At 37.6% G+C, this 18187-nt stretch overlaps 1 protein-coding gene across 2 annotated transcripts in view; it reads left to right on the top strand.

Annotated features, from left to right (window-relative positions):
- Window positions 1-18187, top strand: part of TRHDE (thyrotropin releasing hormone degrading enzyme) — a 365898-nt gene that overhangs the window by 98571 nt on the left and 249140 nt on the right. For both annotated transcript variants that reach the window (XM_045829492.1, XM_045829491.1), the window contains exon 3: window positions 3682-3808. In XM_045829492.1, the coding sequence (XP_045685448.1) occupies window positions 3682-3808 (127 nt within the window). The remainder of the gene's footprint in view (window positions 1-3681; window positions 3809-18187) is intronic.

The following is an 18187-nucleotide window of genomic DNA, read 5'->3' as shown; positions in this document are numbered from 1 at the left end:
AGGGGAGGGAAAGACTTTTAGCATGTAGGTCTGTGTGTGGTGGAGGGTGTGTGTGTGCGTGTGTGTGTGAAATCAGGAATTTGGTTTTAGACATGTTAAGTTTGAGATGCCTATTAGATATTTTAGTGGAAACATCCAGGGGGTGGCTGGACTCATGAGTGCAGAAGTCTGGAAGTAATGGGGGTGGTGTTTAGGATCCGAATGATATTTATATCCACAAGTCTGGATGCCATCACCAAGGGACCAAGTGTAGACAAAGAAGTGAAGATGTCTATGAATTGAAACCTGGGATCCTCCAACATTAAGGAGGAGGAGGAGGAGTCAGCCAGGAGACTGAGAAGGAGTTTTCTACCAGACAGATGGAAAAGTATGACAGAAGCCAAGAGAAGGAAGTATTAGAAGGAGAAGAACCAATCAACTGTGTCAAATTTTGCTGAAAGTTTATGCATGTTGAAGACGGGCAGATGACGGTTGGATTAGCATCCTGGTGCCTTTAGTGATGTTGATGAGAGCAGTTACGGTAGAGTAGTGGGAATGAAAGCCTTAGTGTAGTGAATTCAAGAGAAAATAGACACAGAGTATAAGTGGGCAACTACCCAGCTTACACCTAAGTGGTCCTTTTCATTCGAAGAGTGTTGCAGTTTGAATGTTACTTATATGCCAATCCTAACTATATAGAAGAAAACACTTTCAAGGAGCATTGCTGGAAGTCTTAGCTGGAGGAACAGTGGTCAGCCAAGATTTTGTTTTTAAACAATAGAAACAATACAGAGTATTTATTTGCTGGAGAAAATGATGCAACATGGAGACATAAATTAGTGATATGGGAGATAAAGGAGAGGATTTGAGAAAATATTTGAAAAGACAAGAGGGGACAGGACACAGAGGGCTTGGCCTTGGATGGGAGCTCAGTCTCCTTGGCTTTTCTAATGGGAGAGAAGTCAGAGTACGTTGTTGCATTTCTCATGTTGCATTTTATTGTTGATTTATTTGTTTGTTTTCCCACATGTTGTGAACCTCTTAAGAGCAGTAAGAGTAAATGCCTTGTTCATTTTGTGGTAGGAATTTTTATTGTTCTATTTCTATTCTTTAGTGCAATGTCTGACACACAGCGTGTGTGCAATAAATGTTTGAATGAACAAATGAAGACACTGTGCTAAGCATGTGTATATTTCATCTTCTCACCGAGATTGAATCATTTCCATCAAATCATGACAACAAGATTGATTTAATTGTGTTTCTCTTGTCTGAAGCCTACAGATAGCTTGACTAACTGGTAGAGTTGATTAATAGGAATGGCTGTTTCTACCAAAATCGATGATACTTGCTAGGAGTAAAATTAGTCACCTTTGCTGCATCATTTTGCAGTGGTCCTAGTTTTGGCTTTCACGTGAAACTACTATTTACCTTGAACCTTCTGAATGCTACCCATTCTCCTTAGTATCCATTTGTCACTTATAGTTTACCATTCATATGCCATTTATCATTATCTGTTTTTATCTTATCTAATAAATGGAAAGCTCTGTGAGAATGGGGATTACATTTGCATTGCTTTTCCCCTCAATAATGCTTTGTACAACCTTTAGTTAGAGAACATGTCTTATTCATTGCTAAGTTAAAAATGCTTAATCCAGGCCTGGTGCAAGGCAGATGTCAAATAAGTATTTGTTGAATGAATGAATGAATGAATGAATGAATGAATGGTTACTCTCTGTGGTGTATGCTGTTGGTACACAGACAGATTTTCTTTCCATTCTGGTGCCTCAATGCCCCAGCTCTCACCTGAGATAATCCTCAAAGGACTATACTCGGGCCACTGGAGCTGCATGGCCAAATGCTGCAAGAACAAAAAGTACCTGGGAATTTATGACTGCTCCTCAGTAGCCAGTATCTGATGACTGAAGTGCAGGAGTTTGGGAATCTAGCTCTCATGTGTCAAGGTGGTGCAGACTCACCAGTGTGCTTCATACTCCAGAGCTACCTGTGGGATCAGGCTGAGGCCAGGATCTCACCTCAAACTGCACCTTGCTTGGCATATTCTTTTTCTTTATCCTGCTTCCTGGTGCTCCCTTGCAGGTTTCTCCTGAGATCACCTCTTTGCTAGATCACTTATAGATTCATCCTTTCCATAGGGTCTGCTTCTTGGGAACTTCACTTAAGACATTGCATGTGTATGAGCAAGTGGTGTCAGGAACAGGGAATTATGACCACTGTCTCTCTAAGGGTGTTAAGTCTTGCTGTTGTTCGTGGTGTCTACACCGCCAGCCAAAACCGCAGGTGACTGTCAATAAATTTGACGTTTGATTTGGTTATTTGGTGGGAAGTAGCTTTATAATTTCAGTAAATAAATGATATTTAATTTAGTACATATCTTATTAAATGACATCTTTCTGACACAAAGTCAGAATGTATATTTTTAAAGTTCTCTTTTTGATCAAATATTTCTCTGAGATCCCTCTTCTCTCTCCTTAGGCAAGGATAATAAAGAGCTGATTGTACAATCAATTTTTCTATGATTGAGTACAACTTTCTTTTGTCTTTCTGTTGAATATAAACATCCCTTTTCACCTACCGAATAAACCATTTATTTTATTTAGTGATTTGAAAAGAACAGAAACTCCCTTATCTGTGAAAAGCGAATGGAAATAATGCATTTTAGAACTGCAAAGAACTTTAGTAACCAGCTGGTGGCCAACACCTTTATTTTATAAATGAGACCATTTGAGACCCAAAGAGGTTAAGTAATTTGTTCAATATCACCCAGTGTGGTTAGCTGCAGAGCAGGACCACAACCCCACTCCCGGGCTGCTGTGCTCGCCACTGCTCCACAAAAATACATATTTATTATTCACAGGATTGATATGAGGATTAGGGACCACATCTGTGAAAAATAGATTTAGCCTTTGGAAAGAAAGATGCTGGATAGCTTTATGAAAGTTTTATGAAAACTAATCTCATTTTAACCTTTTCTGTACAATTGTTAGTTTTGTTCAGTTTTATGTTATTTGCCTCAGGCTTCTTTTTGGCCAAGGACTAGATAATATACAATGCTTGATTTAAAAATCAATATTAAGTATCCGGATTGTGTTAGAAATCTGAATTACTTCAGCTGGTTTTGAAGCCCGGAGCAGTTGCAGACAGCTTTCCAGAATGGCAATCATTTACGTACATGAACAATTTTCTATCCCTACTTTGCATATGGGGAATAAGGACAGTTAGTTCCAAAGAAAAGAAGGAAGCATAACTTATATTTTTGCTCAGCTCAGTAATGCTTCCAAAGCTGGATGCAATGTGTCTTTAACAAACCATGAATCTTCTCTCCTGCCGAGCCACCATATCCTGCATATTCAGCATAGTCAGGCAACCATTATACTAATCCACCGTACCTTCCTATCTCTAGCAAGCACATGTAAGTGATAACTTTGAATATTTATTTTGATGCAAGGTATATAACTCTTCTCTCTGTCTTCTTGTGAAGCAGAGAAATTGTTACTTGCTCAACTTGGTTACTTTAATTGTTGAAGTTTGGCTCTTTTAGCCACAGCATGCTTTGATATATGAACAAGAATACTGTTTAATTTTTGTAGTATTTGAAGTGATTTGTGCAGATTCATATATGCAGGGAAGATAAAATTTGGGTACCAAAAGGCTAAAGTAACTTTTATATATATTTTTAATTAGGTACGATTATATGCAAGACCCGATGCTATCAGAAGAGGATCCGGGGACTATGCTCTCCATATAACAAAGAGATTAATAGAATTTTATGAAGACTACTTTAAAGTGCCCTATTCCTTGCCAAAACTAGGTAAGAATTTTCTTGGTTATTTTTTGAAAGGGGTCCATGAAGGTGGAATTTCTTCTTCATGCATTTATTTGAGATATCCAGAAGCACAACAATTCCAAGGGTTATATATTTTTAAAGAAGATGAGCATGAAAATAATTTCTTCTGAAGAGGTAAAATAAAAGTTAGTGTTTCTGAAGTCTTGCCAAAAAGTGCTCATGGGAATTAAGAATGGTGCTATGTAAGTTTAGGATTCCAAAAGGTAACCCAAATAGCTCCAGTTCATTGAATATGTACTGGGAAGGGGTTCTTGCCAGCATCTCACTAAACCCTCACAACTGCTGCTGGGGCGGGTACTGTGACAACATTTTCCACCAAAGACAATTGAGGCTCAAGGAGTCTTCCATTCGTTCAGACAGCCAGTAAGTCAAGGAGCTAAGATTTCAAGCTAGGTCTTTATGACTCCCAGATCTATTCAATATTTTATACTCATTAATTTGTTTCTTTCCTAAATCTCAGATATCAGACCTCAGTGTGTTGAGTATCCCTTAGATTATTTTTGTACAGTCGTATTTCAAGTAAGTTATGGTAAATGGAATAAGAATTAAGAAAGAAGGAAAATTTTAATGGTGGAGATTGAGTTCACAATATATATGCTTACATTTTCTTTTACAAAGAGAATATGTTTAATAATTGCTTGTTGAATGGATAAATCGATGAATTTTGTTATCCTAATTTGAATGAAGTTGCTGCTTTTGTAGGGGGAGAAAACTCTGGCTTTCCAGGAAATTAAAGAAGGTACCCACACACATTAGAAATGCTGAAGTCATTTTTTCTTTTCAGAAAACCTGCTTTGAAATACTATATCACAACAATCCTTTGTTCCCCTCACCTTCTCCCCAACCGCTTTCCTTCTCCAGGATGTTTTTGATCAGCATCAACATAAAAATTATTGGTCGTTGGCAAGAATAAAGTGTTTATCTGATCAAAAGTGTTAGTATTTGAACCACAGGTTCTCCTCTCAGGAGAACTGGGCCTGTTTCATTAAAGTACCTGCCTGCTGTGTAGCTTTATTGGTCTTACAATGAGTAGTTCAAGGAGTAGGTAGAATAGTTGATATTGCTATCAATGGGTGTGGCATATAACTTTAATGAATGATATTATAAAATTCTGAGTTCTTTTTGAAATATGTGCTCTTAAAATCTATAATATTTAATTTCAAATTTCTAAACATCATTTTATTTCAAATAGGAATTTTTTTTTGTTCTGTCTTCTTTCTTTCTTTTCCTCTCTGTATCAACTTCCCTATTAGACTCCATTACACTGAAATCTCCTTGGTAGGCACCCAAGGCAGGAAGAATATCTGACCTCATTTGCATGGGAGGTGACACTGTTCTGCACTCCATGTAAAACTGACTGGGAACTTCCCAGCTTGACCCTAATGTAAAATTCACAAGTGCTTATGTTGCAAGTTCAGCAAGAGAAATAAAATGCGGATCTTTGTCCCCTTCAGACCAGTAATTAGTGGAGAAATTCAATTTATAACTTCAGGGGGTTCCATGTAACTGTCAGCTTGCAGCAGGAAGCAGTTCTAGTCCTCTATTTCACTCACAAGTGAACCATACCAGCTTTCATCTGGAGAAAATAGCTTTGTTCACTGTCACTTTGACTTGTCAAGCTACCTTATGGTGTATATAATTGAATGATTTGACTTACCCCAGCACACTTCTTTTTATGTGTCTGGGGAGCTCGTGGCATTTTGTAAAACTTCTCCTAAAGTTCTACTCATTTTATATATCTGTAGATATTTAGATCTGTATGTTAATGGATTTGTAAGTATGTATTCCAAATACACCCTACATAAAAATTCCTAAGCACAGAAGCATTTTGATAAATTCTTACTTTCCTTTATATATTATGAATTATATTTTAAATGAATTCTATGGAAACAACTCAGTCTTTGTTAATGGTGCATGCAGATGTATCTTAGATATCAGCTATGTCTGCCGTGACCCTTCAGGTTTAAGATGGTCTGTTTCCCTCCCTCCCTCCCTCCCTCCCTCCCTTACTCCCTCCCTTCCTCTCTTCCTCTCTTCCTCTTTCCCTCCCTCAAACATTTATTGTCTCCCATAGGTTCTTTTCTATGTGATGGGGATATAGTGGCAAATAAAAAAGACAAAAATCCCTTCCCTCCTGGGGCTTATGTTTTATTAGGTAGAGGCAGGCATTAAAGCAATTACTAACACATATAGTATATCAGAGAAGTACCATTAAAAATAAAGTTAGAGCGGAGGAATAGGAAGTGTGTGGGGCAGATCAGGCATGGGAAAGGGACTGAATCTTTTAAATGGGTGAGTATGGATGGCTTTATTGAGAAGCCAACTTTTGAGCAAAGGACTCAAGGATGTGAAGCAGTAAGCTGAGTGGATATTATGGGACAAAAACTGCATGTAGAAGGAAAAAAGTGCCCAGACTTTGAGAGGAGGGTTTTGTTGGCGTACTGGCGGAACAGCACAGAGACCAGTATGACTGGAACAGAGTGAGTAAAGGAGATGGAGTCAGGGTGAGTGTAAATTATGGAGAGCCAGCAGACTGTGGCAGGGACTTCAGCTTTTTTTTTTCCTCCCGGGTGAGATGGAAATCAATTGGTCACTTCTTAGCAGCAGTATTACATAATCTGGTTTCTGCTGTACAAGGATTATTCTTATAGCCAACCTGAATACACTGTGGGGCAAAGGATCTCAATCAGGGTGATTTTGTCCTTCAGGCACTTGGCGATATCTAGGGACATTTTTGTTTGTCACAACTCGGGGGGGGGGGGGCGGTGGTTTGGTGGAGTGTGTTGCATTGGCATTTGGTGAATAGAGGCCAGAGATACTGGCAAACACCCTACAATGCCCATGACAGCTTGCCATAATAAAGAGTTATCTGGGGGGTGGGCTGGGATGGGAGTAAAAGACAGAAAACTGTACTTGAATGACAATTAAAATAAAATAATTAAAAAAAAAAGAGTTATCTGGTTCAAAATGTCAATAGTGTCCAGACACTGAGAGATCCTGATATAGGGGGAAAGGTCAGAGGCATAAAACCAGTTATGGCAGTATATGCCAAACTGGTCCAAAACCAGAACCAATATATGGCAAAATTCAGGCAAAATATGATGGTTGCCTGGTGGACTAGAATATTACCAGTGAGGTAGTTAGAAATGGTCCAATTCTGAATATGAATTTAAAGTACAGACAAAAATTAACTGCTGAACAGGATGTGGGACTTAAGAGAAAGAGAGGTACCAAGGGCAATTCTAAAGTTTTGGTCTGAGAATTCAAAGGATGGGATTGCTTTTTACTGAGACAGAACAATTGTGGAAAAGGATAGTATTTGAGACTGATGTGTCTAGTAAGTGTTTAGGTGGCACCTTTATGTCTGTGAGAAATTCAAGTAGACAACTGAATTTGTAGATATGGAATTTGGGTGAGTAATCTGTCTAGGGAAATCCATTTGCCAGCATGTCGGGATGGTTAGGACTGTCAATGCTGTGAAGGCAGGTAGAAAAGAGAATAGGAACAAGGAAGGATTGATCCAATGCTCAGTAGTTACGGAGATTGGGAGCCAGTAAAGGCTACTGGTTGACAAGAAGCTACTAACAAAATAAATATATATGGTGTTCTGGACATCTAATGAAGAAAGCATTTCATAGAGAACAGATGATGAATTGTGGTAAGTCCAGTTAGATGAAAACTGAAAATCGACCATTAATTGGCACTAGCTATTTAGAGAGCTCTAGTGTCCTTGACAAGAGTGAAGACCTGATAGGGGTGTATTCAAGAGCAATTGGGGGTGGACTGGGGAGGGAAAACAGTGACTAGAGAGAGAATATACTCATAGACCACAAATTAGCATTTCTGCAAGTTCATAGTGTAGAGGGTTCTGGGAATAGGGAGAGAATTATTTGTGTTCTAATAATGCTCACTTTAGGTTAAGAGCTGTTTCTGTGAACTAATAGCATCCTTATCTCACAGATCTGTGCCTGTCCCAAAGCATGTCAAAGGAGTTATGCAACTTGCCTCTCTCCTTGATTTGCAGCACAAAACCGAAAGCTGAAATAAATAAATAAGAACACTCTCTACCAGTTAACCTGAATTCACCGAAGCTTCAGAGGCCAGTGGGTATGAGTGAATTCCAGGGTGTCACATCGCCAAACCAAGCAGTAAAACACCCTTAAAATGTAACATTGAAGCCTCCTTTTCTTAACATTTTCTTTGCTATTCTTTCATAAGCTCTGCAGTATCTTATCCCTTCAATCTTCTGAAGTTCTTTTTCCTTTCTAATGCTGAAGAGTTTAACTTTCTCTGCTGTGACATCATCTCATGCTAGCTTGTCTCTAAGGATTTGAGTTTCCATACCAAGTCATTTATCAGAATAGTTCCCTAAGAGGAATTCTGATGCTCACTATTAGAGTAATAACTTATTCTCTTGTTACACAAGGGTATTTTTCTAATGTCCTTAAACCAAAGTATTTAGCCAGTGTACCTGTGTGAGGATATATTTTCAAGTCTCTAATTTAGGTAATTAAAAACATTTGCATGAAGTTTGTCTTTCTTGGTGTTAGGTTGTAATGAGAGGTATAGAGTCTATTTGCTATAATACAGCGTCTTTCTTTATAGTATGTGCTCTATTTTTCTGAGAACACTCAGAGGCTTGGAGGTTTCCTTTAAAAGTAGGTTGTTATAGACACATAAAAAATTAAATTATCTTTCCTTATCCCCAAAATATATTGGCCCCAATTTTAAAAACAAATGAGCTTGTGTTTACTAAATGTGGGCCACTCTTAAGGGCTTTGTGCATTCTAACCCATTTCATCTTTTTCACTGCCTGTGAGACAATGCCTGTTATTTTCTCGTTTTCCAGATGAGGAAATTTAGGCGTAAGTGACTAAGTGATGTGCTCTGATCACAAAGGAGGGATTAGTGGATTTATAATTCAAACTCAGACTGGCTTCAACATTTTAGGATTCTGACAAAACAAATTCCAGAAATTTTGAGAGATTAAAATATAGGTCACCTTAATTAACTAGATATCCTGATTAGTAGAAGAATAATGCAATAGTTATTTTTGTTAATTTCATATTAATGTTAAAATTAAACCGTGGTCATTGAAGAAAGTTTGAAAACTTAAAACTGAAATAAAGAAGTACCTTCCTATAACTCATCATTTCATCAACCAGAAGATGTATTTGAGTATTTTAAATGTCTTTTCAACATAGATGTTTTATAAGTTAATTAAGTGGCAAAGAGACAGATTCGTATTAGAATGTTTTGTTACCCTATTTACATTTCAATTAATTATGGCAGATAGCCTTCAGTTTCTTTTTGCTGCTACTTTGTAATTTGTAAATCAATGTTTTGTAAAGGAATTTGCTTGATTGCTTTTTTTCCCTGACAGCATGCTTTCATGAAGAATTCAATATCTACCTGGCAAAGTGCTGTGACTGTAGTGGAGCACAAGTATTTTATAACAGGGATTTCTAGCTTCAAGGAGACTGTGTGTTTATTTTTTTTTAGGGGAGAATACAATATTTATAGCAATGAATGGATTAGGGATTCATACAATATGGAAGCACCAACATGTTGTAGGGCACAGTTACACTACCATGTTAAGAATGTGGGATCATTGCACAATGCTGCGGGCAACAAATGCACATGAAAAGAAGCCTTATATTTACTTGAGTCTTGAAAAAAGAAACAAGTTTAATACAATGTGGAGAAGACAGGGGAGAAGTTGTTTTGAGAATTGTATATAGCAGGGAAAGCCCATTGATACCTGGGGCTCTGTATACCATGTCGATGGAGTCTATTTATTTTTCTGTAGTAGAACAGATGAGTTAAGGGATAACTTGCCCTACTGAAGTTAGGAGAGTCTAGCTTGAATGATTGAGTTTTGTTTAAGCTATTATAAATATACCTATTTCTTTTTTTTATTGATTTTGTATTACAGTTGTCCTAATTTCTCCCCCTTTCCTTCCTCCATACCACCCACCTCCCACTCTCTGCTCCCACAGCCAATCCCTACACCATTGTCCATGGGTCATTCACACAAGTACTTTGACTTCTCTTCCCCTTTTTACATCATTATCCCCCTCCACTCCCTTTCTCCTCTCTGGCTGCTGCTAGACTATTCCATGTTTCCATGTCTCTGGTTCTATTTTGCTCGTTAGGTTATTTTGTTCATTTAGATTCCTCTTATAAGAGAGCATATGGCATTTGTCTTTCATTGACTAACTTATTTCACTTCACATAATATTCTTCAGTTTCATCGATGCTGATACAAAAGGTAGGAGTTCCTTTTTTCTTTCTGCTGCATAGTATTCCATTGTGTAAATGTACCACAGTTTTTTGATCCCCTCATTTACTGATGGGCATTTAGGTTGTTTCTAGCACTTGGCTATTGTAAATAGTGCTGCTATTAACATTGAGGTGCAGAGGTTCTTTTGAATTGGTGTTTTGGGATTCTTAGTATATATTCTCAACAGTGGAATCTCTGGGTCAAAAGGCAGTTCCATTTTTAATTTTTTGAGGGAACTCCATACTGTTTTCCACAGTGGCTGCACCAGTCTGCATTCCCACCAATAATGCTCTAGGGTTCCCTCTTCTCCATATCCTAGCCAATACCTGTTTGTTGTTTATTAATGATGGCCATTCTGACACATGTGAGGTGATATCACATTATGGTTTTAATTTGCATCCCTCTGATGGCTAGTGATATTGGGCATCTTTTCATATATTTATGGGCCATCTGTATGCCCTTCTTAAAGTCTCTATTCAGGTCCTTTGCCAATTTTTTAATTGGATTGTTTATCTTGTGTTGTTCTGTGAGTTCTTTATATATTTCACAGATTAAACCTTTGTCTGATATATCATTGGCAAATATGTTCTCCCATATAGTCAGTTCCCATTTCATTTTGATGATGATTTCTTTAGCTGTGCAGAAGCTTTTTAATTTGATGCAGTCCCATTTTTTTAAAAAAATTTTTTCCTTTATTTCCTTTGCCCTAGAAGCCATATTGGCAAAAATAGTGCTATATGGGGTATATGAAATTTAACTGCCTATGTTTTCTGCTAAGACTTTTATGGCATCAAGACTTATATTTAGGTCTTTTATCCATTTTGAATTTATTCTGGTGTATGGTGTAAATTGGTGATTTAGTTTCACTTTTTTGCATGTATAAATCCAGTTCTCCCAACACCATTTATAAAGAGACTACTTTTACTCCATTGTATACTTGTGCCTCCTTTGTCAAATATTAATTAACCATACAGACATGGGTTTATTTCTGGATTCTCTATTCTGTTCCATTGATCTGTGTGTCTGTTCTTATAGTCAATACCAAGATATTTTGATTACAGTAGCCTTGTAGTATAGTTTATACCAGGTAGTGTGATACTTCCAACTTTATTCTTCTTTCTCAGGATTGCTGAGGCTATTTGGGATCTTTTTTGGATCCATATAAACTTTTGAAGTATTTGTTTTTGATCATTGAAATATGCCATTAGTATTTTAATAGGAATTGTATTGACTCTATAGATTGCTTTGGGTAGTATGGACATTTTAATGATGCTTATTCTTCCAATTCATGAACATGGTATATGGTTCCATTTATTTGTATCTTCCTCAATTTCTTTCTTTAGTGCTCTATAGTTTTCTAAGTATAGGTCTTTTACCTCCTTCCTTAAATTTATTCCTAGGTATTTTATTTTTCTTGTTGCTATAGTAAATGGGATTTTTTTTCCCTAGTTTCCCTTTCTGATAGTTCATTGTTGGTGTTCATAAATACTATTGATTTTTGAATATTGACTTCATATCTTGCTACTTGGCCAAATTCACTTATTAGGTTGCGTAGTTTTTTGAAGAAGACTATACGCTTTTCTGGTACACTATCATGTTATCTAGAAAAAAATGACATTTTTACTTCCTCCTTTTTAAATGAGATGTCTTTTCTTTCTTTTTCTTGTCTGATTGCTGTGGCTAGAACTTCCAGTACTATGTTTAATAGGAGTGGTGAAAGCAGACACACTTGTCTTGTCCCTGATCTTTAGGCAAAAGCTTTAAATTTTTATCCATTGAGTATGATGTTAACAGTAGGTTTCTTGTCTATGGCCTTTATTATGTCAAGGTGTGATCCCTCTATTCCCACTTTGCTGAGTGTTTTTATAATTAATGGGTGCTAGATTTTATCAAATTCTTTTTCATCATCTATTAGTACGACCATGTGTTTTTTGTTCATTTTGTTTATGTGGTGTATGGAATTAATTGATTTACAAATATTGTACCACCCTTGCATTCCTGGGGTAAGTCCCAGTTGATTATGGTGTATGATCTTTTTGAGGTATTGCTGGATCTGAATTGCTAATATTTTGTTGAGGATTTTAGCATCTATGTTCATTAGAGATATTGACCTCTAATTTTCTTTGTTGTATCTTTATGTGATTTTGGAATTAGGATAATACTGGCCTCATGAAAAGAGTTTGGGAGTCTTTCCTCTTCTTAAATGTTTTTGAATAGTTTTAGAAGGATGGAGCAAGTATTTCTTTGAATGTTTGGTAAAATTTGCCTGGAAGCCATCCAGTCCAGGGCTTTTGTGTGCCAGGAGATTTTTTATTACTGCTTCAAAATTGCTGGTTGTTATTAGTCTATTAAGGCTTTCTGCTTCTTCTTGATTCAGTTTTGGAAGATTGTGTTTCTAGAAATTTGTCAGTTTCATCTAGGTTGTCCAATTTCTTGGCATGTAGTTGTTAATAGTAATTTCTTACAATCCTTTGTATTTCTATGGTATTGGTTGCTAACTTCTCTTTTGTTTCCAATTGTATGTATTTGGGTACTTTCTCTTTTCTTTTGATGAATCTGGTTAAAGATTTGTCAATTTTGTTTTTCTTTTCACAGAACCACCTCCTGGATTTATTGATCCTTGGAGTTGTTTTTTTTAGTCTCTATGTCATTTAATTCTGCTCTGATCTTGATTATTTCCTTCTTTCTACTAGCTCTGGGCTTTGTTTGTCATTGTTTTTCTAGCTCTTTTTGATGTAGAGTTAGACTGTTTATTTGAGATTTTTCTGTCTTCTTTAGATAGGCCTGTATTACTATGAACTTTCTTCAGGACTGCCTTCACTGTGTCACATAGGTTTTGTGTTGTTGTGTCTTCATTTTCATTTGTTTCCAGGTACTTTTTGATTTCTTCCTTGATTGCACTGTTAACCAATTAATTATTTAATAACATGTTATTCAGTCTTCATGTATTTGAATATTTTGAGTTTTTTTCCTTGAAGTTGGTTTCTAGTTTTAAGCCATTATAAACTGAGAAGATGCTTAATATGATTTCAATTTTCTTGAATTTTTTTTAAAGATTTTATTTATTTATTTTTGGGGGGGTGAGAGAGAGAGAGAGAGAGAGAGAGAGAGAGAGAGAGAGAGAAACATCAATGTGCGGTTGCTGGGGGTTATGGCCTGCAACCCAGGAATGTACCCTGGCTGGGAATCAAACCTGGGACACTTTGGTTCCCAGCCCGCGCTCAATCCACTGAGCTACGCAGCCAGGGCTAATTTTCTTGAATTTTTTGAGGCTTGTTTTGTGTCCTACCATGTGGTCTGTCTTTGAAAATGGTCCATATGCATTTGAGAAGAATGTATAGTTTGCTTCTTTGGGGTGAAATTCTCTGTAAATATCAATGAAGTCCATTTGATCTAGAGTGTCATCAATTCCACAATATCCTTATTGATTTTTTGTTTGGATGATCTACCCATTGTTGACTGTGGGGTGTTAAAATCCATTATGATGACTGTGTTGTTGTTGCTCTCCTTCTTGAAGTCCTCCAAGATTTTCCTTATATATTTGGATACTCCTATGTTGGGTACATATATGTTTACAAGGGCTATATCCTCGTGTTGAATAACTCCCTTAAGAAGTATGTTTTGACCTTCTTGTCTTTTGTTATGTCCTTTTTTTTGAAGTCTGTTTTGTCTGATATAATTATTGCTATCCCAGCTTTTTTTTTATGTCTATTTGCTTGGAATATTTTTTTCCCATCCCTTCACTTTCAGCCTAGATCTTTTGTTCTGAGGTGGGTCTCTTGTAGACACCATATTGTGGGTTATGTTTCCTTATCCATTGAGCTATCCATTCAAATGTCTTTTGAATGGGGCATTTAATCCATTCACATTTAAGGTTATTATTGATAGGTATTTATTCATTGCCATTATTCCCTTTGTGCCTGTGTTCCTCTCTCTGCCTGTTTTTCTTCCTCTTCTTTTTTTTAAATTTTTATTTATTTATTTTTAGAGAGGGAAGGGGGGGAGAAAGAGAAAGAGAGAGAAACATCAATGTGCAGTTGCTGGGGGTCATGGCCTGCAACCCAGGCATGTACCCTGACTGGGAATTGAACCTGCGACACTTTGGTTCGCAGCCCACGCTCAATCCACTGAGCTACTGCAGCCAGGGCTTTTCTTCCTCCTCTTAAAGCAGTCCCTGTAGCATCTCTTGCAGTGCTGATTTGATAGAGATGTACCCTTCTAGGATTTTTTTTTTTTGGTCTGGAATCTCCTTATTTAGCCTTCCATTTTACATGAGAGTCTTGCTGTGTAGAGTAATCTTGGTTACAGGTTTTTGCTTTTCATTACTTGGCATATTCCTTGCCATTCCTTTCTGGCTTGTTGTGTTTCTATTGAGAAATCAGCTGCTAGCCTTATCAGAGTGCCCTTGTATGTTACTAGCTGTTTCTCCCTGCTGCCTTTAAGATTCTCTCTTTGTCTTTAAATTTTGCCAGTTTAATTATGGTGTGTCTTGGAGTGGGCCTGTTTGGGTTCATCTTGATTGGGGTCCCCTGTGCTTCCTGAACTTGTGTTACTTTTTCCGTCACCAAGTTAGGGAAATTTGCTGTCATTATTTTTTTGGAACAGGTTTTTTACCCCTTGCTCCTCTTCTTCTCCTTTTAGGATCCCTATGGTGTGAATATGGTTATGTTTCATGTTGCCTTGCATCTTCCTTCAACTATCTTCATTTTTTTAGTCTTTTTTTTCTTTTCGTTCTTTCTGGGTGTTTTTTCTACCTTGTGTTCCACCTTGCTGATTTGATCCTCTGCTTCATCTAGTTTGCTTTTAATTCCTTCTAATGTGTTTTTCATTTCAGATATTGTGTTCTTCACTTCCAACTTGTTTTTATTCATAGTTTCTATGTCTTTTTTTATGCTGATGTTTTTCCCACTCTTACTTGTAGTTCTCACTGAATTCCTTTAGGATCTTTATAACCATTACTTTGTACTCTATGTTTGATAAATTACTTGCCTTAATTTCATTTAGGACTGTTTCTGGGGATTCCTCTATTCCTTTGATTGGGGGTTCTTTCTTTGTATCCTGATTTTAGGTAACTATTTTTGTTTGTTTGTGCATATTAGATTGATTTGCTTCGACTCTCTGTCTTCGTGCGGTGTCCTTCTGTGGTAGGAGACCTGTGGGACTCAGTGGTGCAGTCTCCTTGAACTCCTGAGCTGGATAACCTAGGGATACCATTTATGCAGTTTATGTGGGTTCTCTTGTAATTGGGTGTTAGTAGTTGGCTCATTAATTGGTGGGTTCTTCCTTCTAGTTTGGCTGACTGATGGTCACAAACCCCACCACATCTTGTATGCTGTTGTACAGGAGGTGCCAGAACAAAACAAAACATCCCAAAAAAACAAAACCCACACCAGCAAAATACCTCTTAACCACTACCACCATATCAATGACAAATGAGCTAAAATTAATAAAGATGGAAAGAGAATAATGATATTATATGAAAAGAAAAAAGAATATGAGGTGACTAACGAAAGAAAAATGATTTTGGGAGGGAAGATGGAGGAGAAATAATGAGTCAGGAATGGAAACAAAACAAAGAAAGGGAGAAAATGAAATTTGCAACATAAATAAAATAGGGACGGAATAGGGGAAAATGGAGTAAGAAATGGGAAGGGTACAATATGAGCTTTGAAAAAATAGTGAAAAAATAGGAACCAAGTTGAAGAAAAACAACCACTGTAGCAATATCCATGACAAATGAGGAAAGATTAATAAAGGTGAAAATGAACAAGAATATTATAAGAAAGGGAAAAATGATTGTGATATGTCTAAAGAAAAGAAAAGTAATTTTGAGAGGATAGAGAGGAGAGAAATAATAAGTGTAAAGGTTTGAAACCAGGCAAAGAAAGGGAGAAAATAAAATTTAAAACAAAAATAAGACAGGGCAGGAGGAAGGTGAAATTGAGTAGGACAAGAGAACAGTAAAATATGAGACTAAATTTAAAAAAACAAGTGAACAACTAGCCATAAAGTTGAAGAAATGCAACAACAACCCCAAAATCAATGACAACTGAGCAAATATTAATAAAGGTGGAATGAGTATAAGGATATTATAAGAAAGGGAAAGAGAGTGTGAGATGACTAATGGAAAGAAAGAGGGTTTTGATGGGATGGAAAGAAGAGAAATAGTGAGAGTGAGGAATAAAAACAAGGTGTAGAAAGGGAAAAAATAAGATTTAAAACAAAAATAAGAGAAGGATAAAGACAAAAGGGAGTAAGAGAAAGGAAGAGTAAAAAATGGGATTTGAAATAAAACTAAAATTAAAAATATATAAAATAAAATAAAAATAAAAGATATACTTTGGTTGGTGTACCTTAGTTGATTGAATGTGGGCCAGTGAACCAAAGGGTCACTAGTTTGATTCCCAGTCAGAGCACATGCCTGGGTTGTGGACCAGGTCCCCAGCAGGAGACACGGGAGAAGCAACCACACATTGATGTTTCTTTCTTTATCCTTCTCTTCCCCTCTCTTTAAAAAAATTGAATAAAGTCTTTAAAATATTGTTACATAATTGGAGCAAAATTGAAGAAAAACAAACAGTGTTAAAAAACTATGCAGGAGAAAAATAATGCAAATAATGAAAAAGAAGGAGGTAGAATTTGTCTCATCAGAGTCTAGTGTTTGTTTCCTTACTGTCTTCTCCTTCTGGACCTGTCTCTGGTAATGTCAGCTGGTGTCTAAGTATAGCTTTAGGAAGCCTGTCTGAGGCCACATGCAACCCACAGTCTGTGGCTATGTCCTTCAGGCTTGGCTGGTCCTTGCTGTTCTACCTTGCTGGCTTTCTTTTTAAATTGTTGTTCAAGTACAGTTGTCTACATTTTCCTTTCACCATGCCCCCCTACCCCAGCCATCCCCACCTCCCACCCTTGATCCTACCCCCTTTGACTTTGTCTATGTGTCCTTTATACATATTTCTTGACAACCCTTCCCTCTAACCGCTCCCCCGCAATGTTCCCTCCCACCTTTCCTCTTGTTACTATTAGTTTGCTCTTAATTTTAATATCTCTGGTTATATTTTGCTTGTTTGTTTTGTTGATTAGGCTCCACTTATAGGTGAGATCATACAGTATTTGTCTTTCACTACCTAGCTTATTTCACTTAGCATAATGCTCTCCAGATCCATTCAAGCTCAGCACATAACCCAGGGGTGGTTCATCTAACATCTGACAGCACTACATGTACAACTTTCACCTGTCTCTAGAGGGAGCTTCTGGTGAGGTAGGTCTACGTGATTCCTGGTTCTCTCCTGGGAGGTGCTGTTCTGTCTTCAGGAAAGATGGTGGGTGTGCTCCCTAGCCCCTGTACCACATGTCTTGGTCTGTCCCAGATTATTTCCAGTAATATGTAGTTTCTGATGAATTAGCTGTCTGTTTCATGTGAAGGGCCAATATGTGTAAAAGGGTCAGCTCTTTCCTGCTTGGCGCTGATAGCAGCTCTGTTTGAGAGCTGAGGCTGGGTGGGGCCCTGAATACCTCATGCTGTGCCAATTTCTAATTTCTCTGCTCTGCTGTTTTCAGTGGAATAGGGCCTGAGAAGGAGCCAGTGTAGCATCTGATAAAATTTCATAAAGGGCTCCTTTGGAGTTTCTCTTTCTTTCCCCTATGGATATGCACCTGGCAGGGGGTTCTTGAGCTGGCCTTACTGTTCTGTGAAGTTTGCAATCCTGCAGGTGGGGCTTGGGCATGCCTTCCCCTTCCCAGTGCTTTGTACTCTGTTGTGTGAGTGGCCCTGCCTGGCTGCAAAGAATCTCAGGTGCTCAGCTCTTGCCTGTCCAGCTCCTAGCTCACTACTCTCACAGGAAATTCAGACCTAAACCCTTTGTTGTACTTACAGACCCTGCTCACCAGCTGTGCTGGGTGGTGTCCCACAATCCCTTCACAGTGCAACTTTCTACTTTTCCTGGCCTGCTGGACTCAATGGGCGTTAACTATACTTTCAATCTGGTCTCTTTGCTAGCAGGGCAGATGTGTGAGGTATGTGGGGTCCTTTCCAGCCATGCCTCAGCTCCACTCTTAAAAAA

This window comes from Phyllostomus hastatus, unplaced genomic scaffold (assembly GCF_019186645.2).
Source record: "Phyllostomus hastatus isolate PE091 unplaced genomic scaffold, TTU_PhHast_1.1 phas_scaffold_93, whole genome shotgun sequence".
Lineage (NCBI taxonomy): Eukaryota > Metazoa > Chordata > Mammalia > Chiroptera > Phyllostomidae > Phyllostomus > Phyllostomus hastatus.
This window is presented reverse-complemented; position numbering and strand designations above follow the sequence as displayed.